The 20,410-nt window shown below is 33.9% G+C and overlaps 1 protein-coding gene across 1 annotated transcript in view; it reads left to right on the forward strand.

The window, feature by feature from the left end:
- Window positions 1–20,410, forward strand: part of ADAMTS6 (ADAM metallopeptidase with thrombospondin type 1 motif 6) — a 410,832-nt gene that overhangs the window by 312,840 nt on the left and 77,582 nt on the right. Inside the window, exons 15-16 of the mRNA XM_053589876.1 lie at window positions 5,868–5,970; window positions 19,003–19,136. Coding sequence (XP_053445851.1) covers window positions 5,868–5,970; window positions 19,003–19,136 — 237 coding nt within the window. The remainder of the gene's footprint in view (window positions 1–5,867; window positions 5,971–19,002; window positions 19,137–20,410) is intronic.

The following is a 20,410-nucleotide window of genomic DNA, read 5'->3' on the forward strand; positions in this document are numbered from 1 at the left end:
TTTAATTAGATAGATAAGTATCTCATAGATAAGGAAATCAGGAATTTTGTTTGCATTTTGTAAAAGAGAGTATAGAACCAAAGTTTTTGTTAGCCCATGTGGTAGCTTTGTGTAAGTTAGAAAAAGATGCCCATCTGGGTGAGCAAACAAAAATGTGTCCCTTCTTCACAGTCCCTTGTCAAGTCCATGACTTGCTAAGGGAGCAGGGGTTGGATTTCAAACTCCTTCAACCAGCAGTGTACGGCTTGCTGAGAATATGTTACTTTCCTGGAAAAGAAGAAGAAAAGTTAAATTTTGGAAGTATGGAATGCTGATCTAGTGTAATAGGGATAAAGCAAAAATGTATTTGGAGTGAAAGCGGAAAGGAAGAAGAAAAGGTGGGAAAGAAGTAGAGAAAGGAAGGAAAGAGGAGAACAGAATGTCAATTTTTACTCATTTTATAATTTTCCTTGAGGTTGTAGGACTCATTCTATCTTCCCAGGCTATCTGTCTCCCTTAGGAAGAAGAGAGGAACAAGAAAGGGGTAAAGGCATTTTCATTGTCCACTTCTCATTTTTTATTACCTGTAAGAAATATCGTAGTCTTTTTCTGAATTGTCCTCATTCGCAAGATGTTTTGAGATGCATTTCTTCTGAAGGGAAGGGTAATTTAGAATGTATTCTGTGAATGAAAAAAAGAAGACACAAGGGATTCAGGAACTTAGCCAAGGTCACCCTACTCTTTGGGATAAAACCAGGATTAGAACTCCAATAATAGAAATTCTACTGGAAAGTTTGTCAGCAGAAGCTGAGATTTCTTTCTATAGCAATTTTTATGCCTCAATGGATGATTCATTTTGTTAAATTTGTCTACCAATAAAAGTTATTCAGTGTATTAAAAAGGAGATGCTTCTAAATAGGATAGTTTTGGAACACAAGATAGAATGTGTTAACTTACACAGGATATCTGGGGGAAGAATATGACACTAATATTAATTTTTTATTTCTTTGAAAATGCTATGGTCAAAAGATGCTGAGACTTGCGTCTCTCTGATTTATGTGAAGTCCTGCTGGTTGGTTTTTCAAAGGAGAGGATGCTTGATTAGTGTCAGAAAATCTGTCAGGCTTTATATGAAATATCTGTTGCTTATGCCCACTGTTGGCTGTTATGGTTTCTACATAGTTGTCAGTATCTATTATCCTTAATTTAAAAAGCTTTACTCTTTAAACTCTCTACTATTCCTAAACAGAAAAAAAGTGTTTTGTATTGTATTTTCTTAAGAAATTACTCTTTCCTTTGATTACCCTCATTCTTTCGAACCAGCAGGGCCTTTGCATTTACTGTTTCCTGCAAGATTCTTTTCACAGATAAATACCTGAGTCATTCCCTAAGTTTCTTTTAACTCTCTGTTTGAATGCCACCTTATTAGAGAGAATTTCTCTGCCTGTACTATTTAAAACAACTTCTCTTTCACCTCATTATCAGTCTCCTCACCCCACTTTATTTTTCTCTGTTCTCCTTTCTACCTAGAGTGAGCTCCATGAAAGCAGAGGCTTCGTCTATTTTAGGTTTTGGTGTAATTCCAGAGCCTAGATTATGTCTGGCACATAGAATTTTATAAATTTTTGGTGATTGAAAAAAAGATACTTATGGCCTTATTTAAGAGGACTGCTGATATGTTGTGTCCATAGGAAAGCCATCAGGGTCTAGATACCTTACAGTGTAGGAGTTAGATATGACCAATATGGATGCAGAAGAAAGAAGAAAGACCACTGGATTTTAGGAAGGCAGGTTTCTGCTGAAAGTAAGGAAGAACCTGCTAATGATTGCAGCTGTTTGAAGAGTGTTTTATCAGCCTTTCTGTAGATGTTTATATAGATTATATGACCACTTTGGGGATAATTGTAGAGGAAATCTAAGCATATTGTGCAAATTAGACTATATCTCTTCTAACATCAGTTCTTAAAAAGGTATGATTCTGTATTGACTCAAAAATGAATAAATGAGTTTAGTTCTTCAGCAAAATGCTGCCAAACAGATGTATCTATTATGTTAACACCCTAAACCAGAGGTTGACAAATTGTACCTCCTGGGCCAAATCTGACCAGTTACCTCTTCTTGTAAATATTTTTATTGAAACACAGCCATGACCATTTATTTACGTATTGCCTATGGCTTCCTTTACACTGTAATGCATAGTTGAATCGTCACAACAGAGACCACGTGGCCCGTAAAGCCTAAAATATTTACTATGTGGATGTTTACAGAACAAGTTTGCCAATTTCTGCACTAAAGCTAAAAAATATGTGGAAATCTGTCTCTATTATTATTATCACCATTAACCTTGTTATCAATAAAGATCTAACCACAATAATGTAAACTACTCCAAATATTTAAATAGAAGGAATTTAATACAGGGAACTGGTTACATGGAAGATGGACAAGGCTAACAACAAGCCCATAGTTCAGCATTAGCAGAAAGATGGTGCCACTCCTACAAGGAAGACCTGGGAAGGAGGTAGTTTCATCAGAACCCAAATTCTGGAGTAACAGTAGAAAATAGAATCACAGATAGGAGAGCAGGGAGGATGAAGCTGTTGCCTGAAATTTGGAATCACCAAAAAGATTCTGCTTCTGCCTGAGATGCCATCTGAAGCAGATGAGAAATGAGAAAAATAATCTAGCTTCTCTTACTCGTACCTTCCATTACTTGAATCCAATCACAAGACAACTGACAAAGAAACCTGGGTAATGGAGCTTGCAGGGTTTGTTTCCCTAAAATACACAGCAGAACAGAAAGGTAAGGGACAGTGTGACCAAGACCAGCACAGATGCTGATAGTTATTAATTATTGCCTTCTGCCAGGTACATACCTACACATTTATATGAATTCTAGGTAAATACTAGCTTTCCCCCCAGTTTATGAATGAGGCTTAGACAATTAAATTGCTCAAGGGCATAAATTAAATAAATGACCAAGTTAGAAGTGAATCCAGGTCTGCCTTATTCCAAAACTCTTTGCTTTTCACCCTTTTATTTTACAAATGAGAAAAAAGTAGTTTAGGAAAGATAAGAAATTTGCAGCTATTTAATGCAGGGCTAGATCTAGAAGCCAGGTTACTTCTATTAGGTTTATGTACAAACTTAACAAAGTTAAAACCTTACATTCTATTATTGCAGCATTTAGAGAGTGTCCAGAGGAGACTCCCACTCAGGTTACAAGTATGTCCTTAAACCCTGAAACTATTAGTAAGCAACCTTCTGTACCCTAGTTTACTTTGTTGTAAAATGAGATTATTAATTTTAACTTCTTCATGAGAGTATTGAGCGGGATTAAGTAGAAAATATATCAAAAATGTCTGGAAAGTGTCCCACAGTTTGCACTTAGTAAATAATAGCTAGCTATTGCTATGGCTAATCTTTTTGTTGTACTGACCCTGAGAATGGTTACCACAGGAAAAGAGGAGATCAGAAATTCTTTGAAATGTTATCCAAATGCTTCATTAAATAGTAATATCTTCTTACTGGACATTTTACTTTTCTTCTATGGAGGAGAATCAATAGAAGATACTAAAAATAGCATTTTTGTTTTGTTTGCCTTTAAGTGAATGTTTTAGTTTATTAATTCAACGGCTTTTTTGTGTACCAGTGCTTGTACATGTGAAATGTCATTTCCTCATGCTTCTGTCTGTTATCTAGGATGAGTTTTTTCTAACCATTCCCAACATATGACCTTTTCCTGTCCCCATGGCTTTACTTGGCTTCATTCTTAATAATCTTCCACTCCCCCAAGTCTTTTTTCTTTCTTAACTAGCACAATTCCTATCATATGTTGAGTACCAGCTCAGAATTTTCTTTCTCACCCACTGTTTTCCTAGCTAATCACATTACACATTGATCGTCTACCTGTGTATAGCACCTGTAGACAACCTGTAACTTGATGTCATGTACTATTTGCATTGCCTGAAATTGTTCTATAGTTTTTCCATTTTTTATCTTATTCCTTTAACTAGACTGAAAACCATGTTTAGTTGAACTTTTAGATGGCTTGTTGCTTTACAAATGCTTAAGGATTACATGAAAACTTACTACTAGAGTCCTGATGATGTCTATTTTTTTATTTGGTGATTTTTGCTTTAAAAGTAGTCTTGATGCGTGAGAAAAGCCGATGACAACTTGAGTTCTTGTGGAGGATTTCCTGAAGATAGTTAGAAAAGGAAGGAATTCCTTTAATCTAAAACACTTCAAATATCCAAAAATTAGCAGAGTAGGAAACAAAAGACCCTGGAAGCATATCTTTCCACCATGATGTACCACATAACCTATGGCAAATAGTTACTTTTTTTTTTTTTTTAAAGGCAAGCAAGAAGGATAATTTCATAAGAAGAATCATTAGGTTTGACACTTGAGTATCATATTTAAATGTTCTGAAAATATTTTTTCAAATGCAGGGCTCATAACAGAATGTGGACCTGCTGCCACTATTTTCAGAATCTGAGGCTTTGGACTTAATATGATAAAGATATGAACTGTAATATATAGGAAATAATGATGATTTTGTACATTGTAGTCTATTATTATTGCACATGCTTTGAAGGGACCCTTTACAATGTACTGGCCTCAGAAAATTTTACAAAGCAAATTTAGAGATCCCAAAGAAGGTAGTAAAATGTCCTCAGAATGATATCTGAGAATGCCTGTAGCATCTTGTCATTTATTCACAATTAAGAATTTTATCTAATGACATGTTATATTCTTTTTTTTAGAATATAAAAGTATAAGTTTATTTTATATTTAATTTATTTTATATTTGCTGAGAGTTGGGAGAAGAGATGAGAAAGAGAAGCAGGGAGTGAGAGCAACATGGGGGGGTTAGGGGTCATCCTAATTCAACTTTTAAGTTTACACTGAAACACTTTCCCAAAGAAAGAAAGGGAGAATGCCAGCTTATTCTTCCATTTTTTAAGGGGAATGTTTTATCAGTGTTTCAGAATAATTAACTTTAGTTTTTAAGTATTATATAGCTGTAGAACTCTAAAAAAATAGGTTAATTTAAGTTGTAATATTCAAATACTGTGAGATGTTATAATTCTTGTAAACTTAAAGGTTGAATTAGGATGACCCTGAGGTCTTTGGAATCTAAACCAAATTACATTGGCAACATTTTTATCTTTAAAAATTCTAGTAGAAGAAGCATTCCGAATTTTTGAAAAACAAATAATCCTCTCAATACCCACCCCACAACACATCTACAGTTTTGAACAATTTAGTATTTTATTTTCTGTTTGTTAATAGACTAAATATAAGTCTTAATAAATCCAAATTCCCTTAATTTGAAGGTGTTGACAACTAGCATTTTCACTAGTTGTCCCACATTGAAAATGTGGGGGGTTTGTCATTGCCAGACAGTAAACAGGTATAACAGTAGGGGTCCAAATCGCAATTAATAGTGCTGAATGTCATCTTATAAATCTGCCTCTTGATTCATTAAAATAAAGATCTGGGGGTAGCTACGGCTATGACATCTGAACTTCACATACTGTTACCAAAAAGGATTTTGTGTTCTTCATCTAGTTTTTAATGTGTGTTCATAAGGAGATACCCGGGGAATTGATTACAAAGAGGACTAAGATATTTATCCAAGAGTAGAGTTATATAGAAACTGTCTAACACTTAACTTTGTTTAACTTCAAAGTTTTCTTCTATACCTAAGATTACACTTACAATGCTTCTGTCTGAATTGTAGCACAGTAAAGGAAATGCAAGAATTGTAGCCTAAGGTAGTGAGTTAATATGATGGAGTTCAGGCAATTTTAATTTTAGGAACATTGTCCCTTGGTTTGGTATTTTCCAACAATCGTACCATTCATGATTTTATTTTATTTTAGCCATGCCCTTTGGGTTCCCGAGATTTTCGAGAGAAACAGTGTGCAGACTTTGACAATATGCCTTTCCGAGGAAAGTATTATAACTGGAAACCCTATACTGGAGGTAATGTATAACCTGGCAGAGCATTCGTGCTTGAGAGCTTTGCAAATATAAAAGAATATATAAACACACACATACACATCACATTCATACACATACTAGTAAAATTAGCATTCGCAAATGCAGGAAAGTGCTTATAGTACTATAAAGGTCTCATGTTTTAGTTTCCCTGTAATGAAGTTTATATGTTAGTACAAATTATCACAAATCATTTCTTAAAACCTAATTGTGTTTAACAAAGTACTAAATTTCTAGAAAGGGTATATGTTCATCAAAACCATATAATACTTTTGAATTCTGCTTGAGGTTTCCTTGGGTTACATGTAAATTACATTATAGTCTTTGAATATTTGCAATTATCACCCTAAAACAAATTTAAAACAATATAAATTGAGATAGTCTGTGTTCTTTCTTAGTCAAAGGCCAAGGATATTTCCACAGATTGTTTTGCAGAGTTAGGAAGCATTTTTGCTCTTTAATGTGTACACATATCAAGTACTAATTGTTTAGTAAACAGGTTTTTTTAAACTCCTAAAATACAAAATACTGTTGACATTTTCTCTTGGAGAAACCAAATACACTTTTTAAAAATTTCATTATTATTGTTATTATTGACTTAGGGGTACAGGTGCAGTTTTGCTACATAGATATGAAGTATAGTGGTGAAATCTGGGCTTTTTATGTAACTATCACCTGAATAGTGAATATTGCCCATTAGGTATGAATATACATTTAAGAAATGCTTACTGTTTGCTTTACTACCATCTCACTCTAAGAATTATCCAGTAGGGCGGCACCTGTAGCTCAGTGGATAGGGTGCTGGCCCATACACCCAGGCTGGCAGGTTCGAACCCAGCCTGGGTCAGCTAAACAACGACAGCTGCAACAAAAAAATAGCCTGGCATTGTGGTGGGCACTTGTAGTTCCAGCTACTTGGGAGGCTGAGGCAAGAGACTCGCCTAAGCCCAAGAGTTTAAGGTTGCTATTTGCTGTGATGCCATGGCACTCTACCAAGGGCAACATAGTGAGACTCTGTCTGAAAAAAAAAAATCTGGTAGAACAATATTAAAAGAGTTTTACAGTGATGGCTGTATATTCACCACCAAGATTCTACCATTAACATTTACTCTATTTTCTTTATACATGTCCATTCATCTTTCTATTTATTAATCTTATTTTTTACATATTTCAAAGTAAATTTCAGTCATCAATACATGTATACATTCCTCTAAATACTTTAGCATGTGTAAATTAACCACAGTTCAATTATTTGTTTACTTTTTCCTTTAGAGAAATGCATAACCCTATTGAGACAGAACATTATCATTTGCTCCAAATTCTCATAGTCATTGTCTTAGGCAGTTCAGACTGCTTTAACAAATTATCATAAACTGCAGGTCTTAAAAACTAGAAATTTATTTCTCACAGTTCTGGAGTCTAAAAATCTGAGACAAGGATGCTTCATGGTTAGATTCTGGTGACGGCTCCCTTCTAGGTTGCAAACTTCCACTTTCTCGTATCCTTTTAAGGCAGAAAGAGGAAGGAGCTCTCTGGGGTCCCTTTTATAAGGGCACTTATCCCATTCATAAGGGTGGTCCCATCACCTTCTAAAAGCCCACCTTCACATTGGGAGTTAGGATTTCAACATATGAATTTTGGGAGAACACAAACATTTAGTCCATGATAGTCTTTAGAGTCCTTTGCAGTGATTAGCTTCCTCTACCTATTCCTCCCAAGAGGCAACCATTGTTGTAATTTTTTTTCCTCACCATAGTTTAGTTTTGCCATTCCAGAACTTCATATAAATAAAATTATACTATATATGCTCGGTTGTGTAAGTCTTCTTTAAGCTTGAGGTTTTTTTTTAAGATTCATCCATATTGTTGTATGTATGTAGAAGTGGGTGATTCTGGGTGCAGGGGCACGTGCCTGTAGTCTCAGCTATATGAGAGGATGAGGTAGATTGCTTGAGTCCAGGAGTTATGGACTATGGTGTGCTATGCTGATTGAGTGTTGGCACTAAGTTGGGCATCGATATGGTGTCCTCCCAAGAGGGAGGAACCAGTAGGTTGCCTTAAGAGGGGTAGACCTGCCCAGGTCACAGAGCAGGTCCAAAAATCCCTTGCTGGTCAGGAGGAGGATGGTGCCTGTGAATAGCCACAACACTCCAGCCTGGGCAATATAGCCAGACTCTGTCTCTTAAAAAAAAAAGTTCATTCCTTTTTATTACTGAGCAGTATTCCACTATAGTAACCAGTTTGTTTTTCTATTCTGCTATTGATGGACACAAGGGTTGTTTTAGGTTTTAGCTGTTATGAATAACCTGCTATGAACATTTGTGTACAATCTTTTTGTGAGCATTTGTTTTCATTTAACTTGGGTAAATACTTAGGAATAGAATAGCTGAGCAACAGGGTCAGTGTAAATTTAGTTTTAAAAGAAACTGCCAGATGTTTTTCCAAAGTGATTATACCATATTATACTCTCACCAACAATATGTGAGGGTTCTATTAATATTTGCTGAACATCCTTGCTAACACTTGGTATTTTTAGTTGCCTGGTGAGAGTAGAGTGGTGTCTCAGTGACATTTCTTTAACTTTTTTTTTTTTTGAGAGAGAATCTCATTCTGTTGCCCAGGCTAGATTGCTGTGGTGTTAGCCTAGCCCACAGGAACCTCAAACTCCTGAGTTCAAGTAATCCTCCTACCTCAGCCTCCCAAGTTGCAGGGACTACAGGCATCCACTACAACGCCTGGCTAATTTTCATATTTTTAGTAGATATGTGGTCTCCCTCTTGATCAGGCTGATCTATCAATGAAGTTTCAAGTTTTCATTTTCTGGATGATTGATTATGTTAAACATATTTTTATGTACTTATTGGCCATTTCTATTATCTCCTTTTGTACTGTCTGTTCAAATCTTTTGCCTATTTTTTAATTGGGTTAATCTTCCCAAGTGGTAGTCATTTATCAGATAAGATTTATAGATATTTTGTCACATTCTGTGGCTTTCCTATTAATTTTTTAATGGTGTTTTTTGGGTTCATGCATTTTAAATCTTTCAGTTTTTATTCTAATTTTTAAATAATTTTTCTGTATGGTTATTATGTTCTGGTCCTATCTAAGAAATATTTTCCTATCTCAATTCAAGAAGATATTTTCTTGTGTTTTCTTTTAAAATTCTTACATTTAAATCTATTATCTATCTCAAACTAATTATTAGTATGGTGTGTATTTGTAGCATACCTATAGAATTTCTATTTTGTTTCATGGATCAAGTTTTCAATCCTATTCCAGTACCACACTGATTTGACTAATGTAACTTTATAGTATAGTCTTGAACACAGGTTGTGGTGTAAGTTCCAGCAACTTTGATCTTTTCTTCAAGAGTTCTTCATATGTTCTAACTGCTTTGCATTTCCATATAAATTTTGAATCAGTTGTTAATGTCTACAGAAAAACCTGTGGGGCTTATGAATTGGCTACTATGTTGAATCCATAGCTCAGTCGAGGGAGAACTGAGATACTAATAATATTGAATTTTCCAGTTTATGAACATGGTATATCTCTCCATTTATTTGTGTCTTCTTTAATTTCTCTCAGCTATATTTTGTAGTTTTATGTGGAAGGTTCTCACATCTTTTATTAAATCTATTCCTGAGCAATTTATATTTTTGACACTATCACTAATAAAATCTTTTAAAATTTCATTGCCAATTGTTTTCTCTAGTATATGTTTCAATCTTGATGCCTTTTATTTGTACATGTATTGATTGTATTTTTTCTTCTTTGTTATGTTAACGTGCTGAATGATTTCATAGATTTTACAATCTCAAACTCACCTTATGTTCCCAGGATAAACCTAATGTGATGATATATTATTTTTAGGTCATTGGATTTAATTGCTTATGTTTTATTAAGTATATTGCACCTATGTTCAGAAAAGATGCTGATTTGTAAATTTTTTTTTTGTGTGTGATGTTTTAGGCAAGTTTGGGTCTTATTGGTACTCTGGTTTTCCAAAGTAGAATCCCTACTTATTTTGAAAGGGTTTTAGCAGTGATATTATTTCTTCCTTAGAATATCTTTCACTAGTAAAACCACCCAGGCTTGGTATTTTCTCTGTGAAATTATTTTGCCTTAAACATTCGACTCTTTTAGAACATAAAAGGGTATTCAGACTTTAAAAAAAATTCTTCTGTCTCAGTTTTTGATTTTGCATCTTTAAGAAATTTATGTTTGCCAGGCATGGTGGCTCATGCCTATAATCCTAGCACTCTGGGGGGGCCAAGGCAGGTGGATTGCCTGAAATTAGGAGTTCAAGACCAGCCTGAGGTACAGCGAGACCCTGTCTCTAAAATAGCTGGGCATTTGGCAGGTACCTGTAGTCCTAGCTACTTGGGAGGCTGAGGCAAGAAGATTGCTTGAGTCTAAGAGTTGGAGTTTGCTGTGAACTATGACACCTAGGCACTCTATCTTGGGGCAACAGAGTGAGACTCTGTCTGAAGAAAAAGAAATTTATATTACATCCATGTTGTCCAATTTATTGAAGTAATATTGATCATAGCATTATTTTATTACCTTTTTTAGTATTTATAAAGTATGTAGTGATGTATGCTTTTTTATTTCTGATATTGACAGTTTGCATTTTCTTTGTTTTTCTTGATCAGTTTCCTTGGGGTTTATCAATTTTATTAATCTTTTCAAAAAACCACTTACTGGTTCTTCATAATTTGTCCTTTTTCTAATTTTTAATTTTTGGTCTTATATTTATTACTTTCTTATTTATTGCCAGTTCATCTTGCATTTTTTATTCCCAAAATTTATGTTGTATTTTCATTTCTTTTGGTTCAAAATATTTTATTTACATTGTGATTTAACTTATGAGTTACTTAGAACTGTGTTGTTTTAATTTCCAAATATTTGAGGTTTTGTAGATATCTTTTGGTATTCATGTATAATTTAAATGCAGGGGCCAGGGTGGGAGGGTTTAGCAGCCCTAGGTGGCCCACTAGGCTCTGTACTCTTAAGCCATACTACATATTTTTCCCTCAAAAATTTGGGTAAAAGGTGCACATTATACATGGCAAAATATGGTACCTTGTTAAATAATTACTATAATCAAGCTTAATTGACCAGTAACTTACGTAGTTACTTGTGTATATGTGATACGAATACTTCAGGTCTGTTTTCTTAGCAAATTTCAAGTACATAATACATTATTATTAACTATAATACATATATTAGATCCCCAGAACTTAGTTCTCAGAACATTTGTATCTTTTCACCATCTCCCTATTCCCCTATGTGATCCAACCTCTGATAACCAGCTTCTCTTTTTTTCTATGAGATCAATTTTTTTTTTTCAGTATCTATACATAAGTGAGGTTATGCAGTATTTGTCTTTTCTGGCTTTTTTCACTTAGCACATTATTTGCGAGTTTGATCCATGTTGTCTGAGATGACAGACTTTTTTTCATTTTAAAGTCTGAGTAATATTGCACTACAATTTTTTTTATCCATTTATATGTTAACAGGCACTGGGTGTTTTTATATCCTGCATTTTGTGGATAATGCTGCGGTGAACATGGGAGTCTGGATATCTCTTCGTGATAGTGATTTTATTTCCTTCAGATATATACCCTGATGTGAGATTATAGGCTCATATGGTCATTCTATTTTTAACCTTTGTAAGAGACTTCATATTGTTTTCTGTAATGGCGGTACCAATGTACATTTCTACCAACAATATATATGGGTTTCCTTTTCCCTATATTCTTGCCAATACCTGTTATCTTTTGACTTTTTGATAATAGACACCCTAACATGTGTGAGGTGATAATCTCATTATGGTTTTGATTTGCATTTCCTTGATGGTTAGAAAAATGTTCATGTTCTTTGTCTATTTCTAATTAGTTTATTTTAATGGGTTCCTTATATGCTTTGTATATTGACCCTTTATCAGATATGTGGTTTGCAAATATTTTCTCCCATTCTGTGGGTTGACTTTCATTTTGCTGCTTGTTTCCTTGCTCTGCAGAAACTTTTTAGTTTGATGTAGTCCCACTTGTTTATCTTGGTATTTGTCATCTGTGCTTTTGGTATCATATTCAAAAGAATCATTGATAATAACAATGTCCAAGATCTTTTCCCCTATGTTTTCTTGTAGTTTTACAGTTTCAGTTCTTATGTTTAAGTCATTTGGGTTTTGTCCTTCGTTCTGTTACTGTATTATATCACATATATGATTTGCTAATGTATCCTTGCATTCTCATGATAAATCCTGCTTGATCTTGGTGAATGAACTTTTAATGTGTTGTTTAATTCAGTTATGTTTATGTTTTATTGAGAATTTTTGCATCTATGTTCATCAGAGATATTGATCTGTAATTTTCTTTTCTATTAATGTCTTTGTCTGGCTGGCTTGGTGATCAATGTAATGCTGGCCTCCTAAAATGAATTTGGAAGTATTTTCTCCTTCATAATTTTTTTAAAGAGTGTAACAAAGATTGGTATTATTTTGGTATAATTCATCAATGATACTATCAGGCCATAGGCTTTTATTTGTTGAGAGATTTTTAATTAATGATTGAATCTTCTTAATTGTTATATGGTATGTTCACATTTTCTATTTTTCATGACTTAGTCTTGGTATGTTATATGTTTCTAGAACTTTTATCTTCAGGGCTATTGGTTGCTATGTCAGTGTTCATAGCAGTTTCTTATGATCAGTTGTATTTCTGTGGTGTCAATTTTAATGTCTCCTCTTTCATTTCTGACTTTGAGTCTTTTCTCTTTTTTTCTCTAATCTAGCTAAATATTTATCAATTTTGTTTACCTTTTAAAAAAACAGCTCTCAGTTTTGTTGATCTTGTCTATATTTTTCTGAACAAATCTATTTTATATATTTGTGCTCTGATATTTATTTTCTTTCTTCTATTAATTTTGGAGTTTGTTCTTCATCTAGTTCTCTCAGATGGAAAATTATGTTGTATATTAGAAATATTTTTTTTTAATGTAGATGTTCATCACTATAAAACTTCCCTGTAAGAGAAGTGTTTCAGCAGCATTCCATAAATTTTGGGATGTTGTGTTACTCTTTTTACTTATCTTAAAATTTTTCCCCCCATTCTTATGATACTTCTTTTTATTTTCAGGTTAATTGAGGGTACAAAAAATTAGGTTACAATGTTTGCGTTTGTTAAGTAAAGTCCCTCTTATAATTGTGTCCCACCCCCAAGAGTTGTGCCATATACCCTAATGCCATTAAGTGGGAGCACACCCATCCTCCTCCCTTGTCCCCTCTCCCTGCTCCCTTGGTCCCCTGTCTTGAATTGACTTGAGTTTTTCTCTTACGTGGATATGTATTAGATCATACTACTGGCTTCATGTTGGTATTGAGTACATTGGATTCTTGCTTCTCCATTCTTGTAATACTTAACTAAAAAAAAATGTGTTTCAACTTAAGATCTTTTTAATTACCTTTTGATTTATCCATTGACCTGTTCATTATTTAGGACCATGTTGTTTAATTTTCTTATATTTGTGAATTTTCCAGTTTTCCTTCTGGTACTGACTTTCATACCACTGTGGACAAGAAAAATGCTTGATATGATTTCAATTAAATTTGGAAGACTTGTTTTGTGGCCTAACGTGATGTATCCTGGAGAATTTTCCATGTGTGCTTAAGAAAGTATATTTTGATGCTTTTGGATGGAATGTTCTGTTTGTCTTTTAGGTCCATTTACTCTAAAGTATTGTCCACTGTTTCCTTATTGATTTTCTGTCTGGATGATCTACTCATTGTTTCATAGCCTGCAAGTAGGCTATGAAAGTCCTCTACTATTATATTGCTGTCTTGTTCTCTCAGCATTTCTTCATAATTTCTCTATATATTTAGATGCTCCAGTGTTGTGTGCATACATACAATATTTACAACTGTAAATTATAATCAGTTGATGAAATTATCCCTTTCTCATTGTATAATGACCTTCTTTGTCTTGTTACTCGTTTTGAATTATACTCTATTTTGTCTAATATAAGTATAGCTCCTCTTTCTCTCTTTTGCATAAAATATCCCTTTCTATCCCTTTGCTTTTAGTCTTCTGTGTCCTTAAATATGAATTGACTTACTACAAGGCAATGTATAGTTTGGTCTTGCTTTTTATCCATTTAGCCATTCTGTGTGTTTTCATTAGGAAATTTAATCCATTAACATTTTAGATAATTATTTGGGTGGCGCCTGTGGCTCAGTCAGTGGGGCGCCAGCCCCATATACCAAGGGTGGTAGGTTCGAACTTGGCCCCGGCCAAACTACAACAACAATAACAAAAATAGCCGGGTGTTGTGGCGGACGCCTGTGGTCCCAGCTACTTGGGAGGCTGAGGCAAGAGAATCACCTAAGCCCAGGAGTTGGAGGTTGCTGTGAGCTGTGGGACGCCATGGCACTCTACTGGGGGTCATAAAATGAGACTCTGTCTCTACAAAAAATAAAAATAAAAAATAATAATTTTAGATAATTATTGTTAGGTAAGGACTACTATTGCTATTTTTTAATTGTTTTTGGCTCTTCGGTAGATTTTTTTTGTTCATTTTTTTTCTATCTTCATTTGTGATTGAATGATTTTTCTGTAGTAGTATGCTTTTATTTCTTTCTCTTCTCTTTTGTGTATGTACTAAAGGTTTCTCCTTTGTGGTTACCATAAGCCTTATATGAAACATCTTATATTAATAGTTATAAGTCATTTTTTAAGCTGTTGGTAACTTAACTTCTAACATATACAAACATTCTACACTTCTAATATCCCCTATTTTATGTTATAATTTATACTTTTTTATATTGTGTATCCATTCACAAATTAGTGTAGCTCCAGTAATTTTTAATATTTTTGTCTTTTAGCTTTTATACTAGTGTTGTAAGTGACTTACACACCTTTGTGGCAGTATTAGAGTGTTCTGAATTTGCTATATTACTTACCTTTACCAGTGAGTTTTATACTATCATATATTTTCATGTTACTAATTAGCATCCTTTCGTTTCAGCTTGAAGAACTACCTTTAGCATTTCTTGTATGACAGGTCTAGTGGTGATGAACTCCCTCAGCTTTTGTTTGTCTGGGAAAGTCTTTCTCTCTCCTTCAATTCTGAAGGACAACTCTGCCAGGTAAAGTATTCTTGGTTGGCAGTTTTTTGGTTTTTTTTTTCTTTCAGCACTTGGAATATATCATCTCACTCTCTCCTGACCTGCAAGGTTTCTGCTGAGAAATCTGCTAATAGACCTATGGAATTCCTTTCTATGTGATGAACCTCTCTTCACTTGCTTTTGAAATTCTTTGTCTTTGATTTTTGAAATTTGATTATAGTATATGAAATCTTCTTTGGGTTGAAACTGATTGGAGACCTTTGAACTTTATATACTTGGATGACCATATTTCTCTCCAGATTTGGGAAATGTTAGCCATGATTTCTTTACCTAAGCCTTATTTCCCTTTCATTATCTTTTCCATCAGAGATTCCCATGATGTTGTATTTTAGCTCTCTTGGTAGTTTCCCATAAATCCTATGAGCTTTCTTCATTCATTTTCTTTTTTTTTAATTCTTTTTCCCCTCTCTGGATGTTTTAAAATGACTGTTTTTCACATTCATAGATTATTTCTTCTGCTGATCAAGTTACTATTGTTCTCTATTGCATTTTCATTTCATTTATTATATTCTTCAGCTTCAGAATTTCTCCATTTTTTCAAAAAAGGATTTTTTTGTTCATGTATTGTTTTTCTGATTTCATTGAGTTGCCTATCTGTGTTCTCTGATAGCTCCCTCAACTTCCTTAAAACAATTATTTTGAATTATTTTCATAGATCTGTATTTCTTTGGGGTTAGTCTTTGAATATTATTGTGTTCTTTTGGTGGTGTTATGTTTTCTTGATTTTTTTGTCCTTATTGTTTGAAGTCTTGTTTTGCTATCTTTGAGTTTGGAGAAACAGTTATCTTCTCTAGTTTTATTGATTGACTCCCTGAGAGAAACATCTTCACCAAATAACCCAGCTAGGGATTCTGAGACTCTCTCAGACCTTCTCTATAGATTGAGACACCTCTTGTCTCAGGGGGGCAGAAGGTCAGATTCTTAAGATTGTATGCCCTACTTCAAAACTGAACCACATTCTGGGAGCCTCCTATTTGCTTTCCTTAGGCTGGTGCCCCCAAATGTTCAAATTGCCTTCTCCATTCTGCAAAATTAAGCTGGTTGTCTGCATGAAATGCTTGCACTTACCATCCACAAGAACATGCTTCGTCTGTTCTTGGGGGAGTTGTTTGGGGAGGTGAGGCACACAGAGTTTTTATGGTGCCCAGGAGCTAGTTGGGGGGCTGCCAATAGACAGAACATCTCAAGTGGTGGTTCATGGGCGGGCTTCTCAATGGAGTTTGCAGAGTGGTTAGTTGAGTCTCTGGCTGCTCTTCTGTGATCCCAGCCTCTACCAAGCATGCAGCTATGCCAGTCACTTCAGTATTCTGAATTAGGCAAGAGAGAAATAGGCCTCTTGGGCATTGTTCCACACTGCTAGGAGAGCCCAATGCTCACTATCTATGCTCTCACTTTCCCCTGTGGAAGAAATCATGGATTAAAGTGGTTTCTCTTTTCACTGAGCTGTACTGCCTTGAGGGAGAAGTGATGCAGGTAAAGTGAAACTTCTTCATGTGTCTGTTCTTGGATTTTTTTTTTCTCTCCAATGGTGTACTGGAACTTCTCTACTGGACTCCTGGACTCCCACAAAGGTATTCTTCTTGTCTGTATGTGGTTGTCAAAATCAGTGCTTCTGCAGTGAGATGACAGTAGAAAGCTCCTTATCCACCATCTTGCTGATGGTCACTCAAGTGGTAACCTCTTATGAAAGCTCATAGTAGCAGGACAACTGAACACATCTTCAGCAGTAAACAAAGAAGAAATGTCAATAAAAATTCACATTTTTATTACACAGTGTAGTTGACTAAGGAATACAGCTATAGTATTTATATGTCCTGCCTATCAAATATTTCCTTACATGATTTATGTTAAAATCAAATAAACAGAAGATTCAAGTTTTCTTTTTAAAGCCTAATACATAAAATTCTGTATTAAATTCCAAGGCATTACAATAAAAAATGAGAATAGAACTATATACTGGGTAGTAATAAAAAAAATCCCAGTAAAATTCATGAAAGTTTGTAGTAGTGTTATTCATGAGAATTTCATAAAAGTAAATATAAATAGTTCGATTATCAGTTCAGGGAGAAATTATTTTATTACTTGTCATTTCTGTGCCAGTATAGCAAAATTTATCATTAACTTAAGCATAAAAATAACATTCTTAGTTATATAGAAGCTCTATAGCCTATAACTTAGAGAGTGGAAAAAACACAGACTCAGGCCAGAGGTTGTAAGCTGGCAGCTCAGGGAACAGTTTTTACCTACATACATATTTTAACATCCACAATATTTTTGAAAACTTTGAATCAGATGTCAACACTTAAAAATCAGAAGAATTTACATTGAAAAAACTTAGGTTTTTATCTTCTCTTACAAAACAGAATGTCTGACAAGAGTGGGCCATCTTCTTGCATGATGCCATTTAACTGCAACTGTTGTCTCCCTTAAGGGAATATTCTCTCTCTCTAATTTTCATAGATTCCACCACTCAGTCTGTTCTCCTCTTTCACATACCTTCAACCTGCATAAATCTAATTTCTAAGAACTTCACTGAGAGCTAGGCATGTCATTTCATCTCTTTGCCTTATTTTCTTTATTAGAAGTAGTCTTCTTTATTTCAAAGAGAAATTTTATCAGTTTAATTAGACAAGGCGAAAGTATTTTAAACTTCATGAGATAAAGGTTCAAAGCAATGATGTATTTTAAGTCATAACTTCAATCAGTCATTACACATTTACAGTTAGTAGCTTTTTATGTGCTGTGTTTAATATAATAAATCCACATTTAGTGATTTTTTAATATACTATAGTTATGATATGTACTGTTTTTAAAAATTGGTATTGTTTATGCCTATTTTGACTTCAACTTACAAAATGAAGATGACCAACTTATTTTTTGTTCACAAATGAAATTAGGTATTGTTTTAATTATTCAAATGTAATACTATATTTAATATTTATCTTTAATTTATTAATCTCACAAGAATTCAAATTTAATACTGTAATTAATTTCATTTTTGATTTGCTAGTTTTATAAGAATTTCTCTCCATGCCCAAGCTCAAAGAAAATATGTTTAAGGAAGTTATAAATTTAGTTTTATTTTATAATTTACTGTGTTTTTGCTTGATGTAGCAGAGTTTTTTTATCAGCTTCAGTAATATATTTAGTAGAAATTCCTCTTTGCTATGCAAGATTATTATTTCAAGTGTCCTTAAGCCTTATTTCTTTAGTATATTAAAAATGTATTTCTCTCGTTCATTTTTTAAACGTTCATTTTTACCTCCACTGTGATCCCTTTTGATCTGAAATATATTACAAAGGCCAGGCATGGCGGCTCATGCCTGTACTCCTAGCATTCTGGGAGCTGAGGCGGGCAGATTACTTGAGCTCAGGAATTGAGACCAGCCTGAGCAAGAGCAAGATCCCCTCTCTACAAAAACTAGCTAGGCATTATGGCAGGTGCCAGTGGTCCCAGCTACTCGGGAGGCTGAGGCAACAGAATTGCTTGAGTCCAAGAGTTTGAGGTTGCTGTGAGCTATGATACTACAGCATCCTACCCAGGGCAACAAAGTGAGACTCTATTTCAAAAATAAATAAATAAATACATACATATATTATAAACATACAGTGGAAATATGTGAAAATTTTAAACCTTAAAGCCACTGACTGAGCAGGTCCTCTTTTAATTTGTGAAATTTTAGAAAAAGTGGAAAGAAACTTACACATCTAGATGTACAATTGGGAAATGATGTCTGTATACATTATAAATTATAAATTTTCTGTAGAAAATACTAAATTACTGTTCACTAGGAGAACCACTCCAATTATTTCTCTTCTGCTATATTTATCCAGGTGGGGTAAAGCCTTGTGCATTAAACTGCCTGGCTGAAGGTTACAATTTCTACACTGAACGTGCCCCTGCAGTGATTGATGGGACCCAGTGCAATGCAGATTCACTGGATATATGTATCAATGGAGAATGCAAGGTTGCTCAAACTTTACTCCTTTTTGTTGAAATTTATGAGACTTGTCTTTTTCTTAATAGTACTCCTAATTAATACTCCTAATTAATTTTTTTAAAAAGAGAGCCACATTTTAGAGAAATTCAGTTTTCACTAAGGATGACAATATATGTAGTTAAAGGTGGATTGACCCATTCAGATTCAAGCACCATGAATGTGATTTATTCTGGTATTATAGTCATGTTTATAGTGACTGCCAGAGGCAGGAAAAAATTTTGGACTTTAATTTCCATTTTTCTTTTGTTTACAAACAAGATGATAGAAAAAGAGGGAGTAAGGATTCAGCTCTTATTTATATGGCTACCATATGTTCTCATTGGAAAATTATTTGATATATTTCATAACAGAATTCTTACTCAAAGTATGAAATAGCTATATTCCTCCTATTTTATCTTCCTTTGAAGCATTTACAGTGGTTTTCATTAGAGTGATAGTCTTTATCTTATTAAAACATTTACTTTATGGAATTAATCAGACTATTTAGAAATTGTAGGAGCATATCCATGCTATTTTCCTTATATGAATCTTATAATAAGAAAGGCCACAAAACTCACTATTGTCATAACTATTTTTACTTTGGTTTTGTTTCACAAGTTTAAAGAGAAGACTCAGGTATAGTTTTTATTCAGGGATTACATGCTTAGAATCAATAGCTAATGGTCCAATCTGCATACTTACATGCCAAAGTATGTATCAAACATATATTGAAAATCCACATTTTTATGATTAAATGCAAAATTGAAAGGAGGAATTTTAGCTTCTTAAATTGCATGCTTCCATTTCCTTTTTGTTTATGGCAATTTTATTCAGCTAGTGGAAATAGTTCTTCATTTCGAAAGATCTATCCAGGTATGAATTCTACAAATAATCTTTGATACTAGCAATTGGATATCCAGAAAGAGCCAGTGGTTTTTCTCTCTATTTGACTTCATTTAGTCATGTTTCTTAGTCAGTGTGTGGAACCATATGCCATTTTTCTTTGTAGTTAAATTTCTTAATTGAGGGTATAGGTAAGACCCTATTACTAATCAATTATAATAATGTAAGAATTAAAGCATGATATCAATAAAGGAAGATGAGACCTATGTTAGAAACACAGACATACATTCCTGGAGAATCAGAATTTTTTTCTTTAAATTTGCATGTTGAAAAACATCAGCTGGAATTTAATTGGAGAGTGAAGATAAAGTGGAAAGAGGAAAGTATTTCTTATTTTGATTTCCTTTACTAGGAAAACA

The sequence above is a fragment of the Nycticebus coucang genome, chromosome 1 (assembly GCF_027406575.1).
Source record: "Nycticebus coucang isolate mNycCou1 chromosome 1, mNycCou1.pri, whole genome shotgun sequence".
Taxonomy (NCBI): domain Eukaryota; kingdom Metazoa; phylum Chordata; class Mammalia; order Primates; family Lorisidae; genus Nycticebus; species Nycticebus coucang.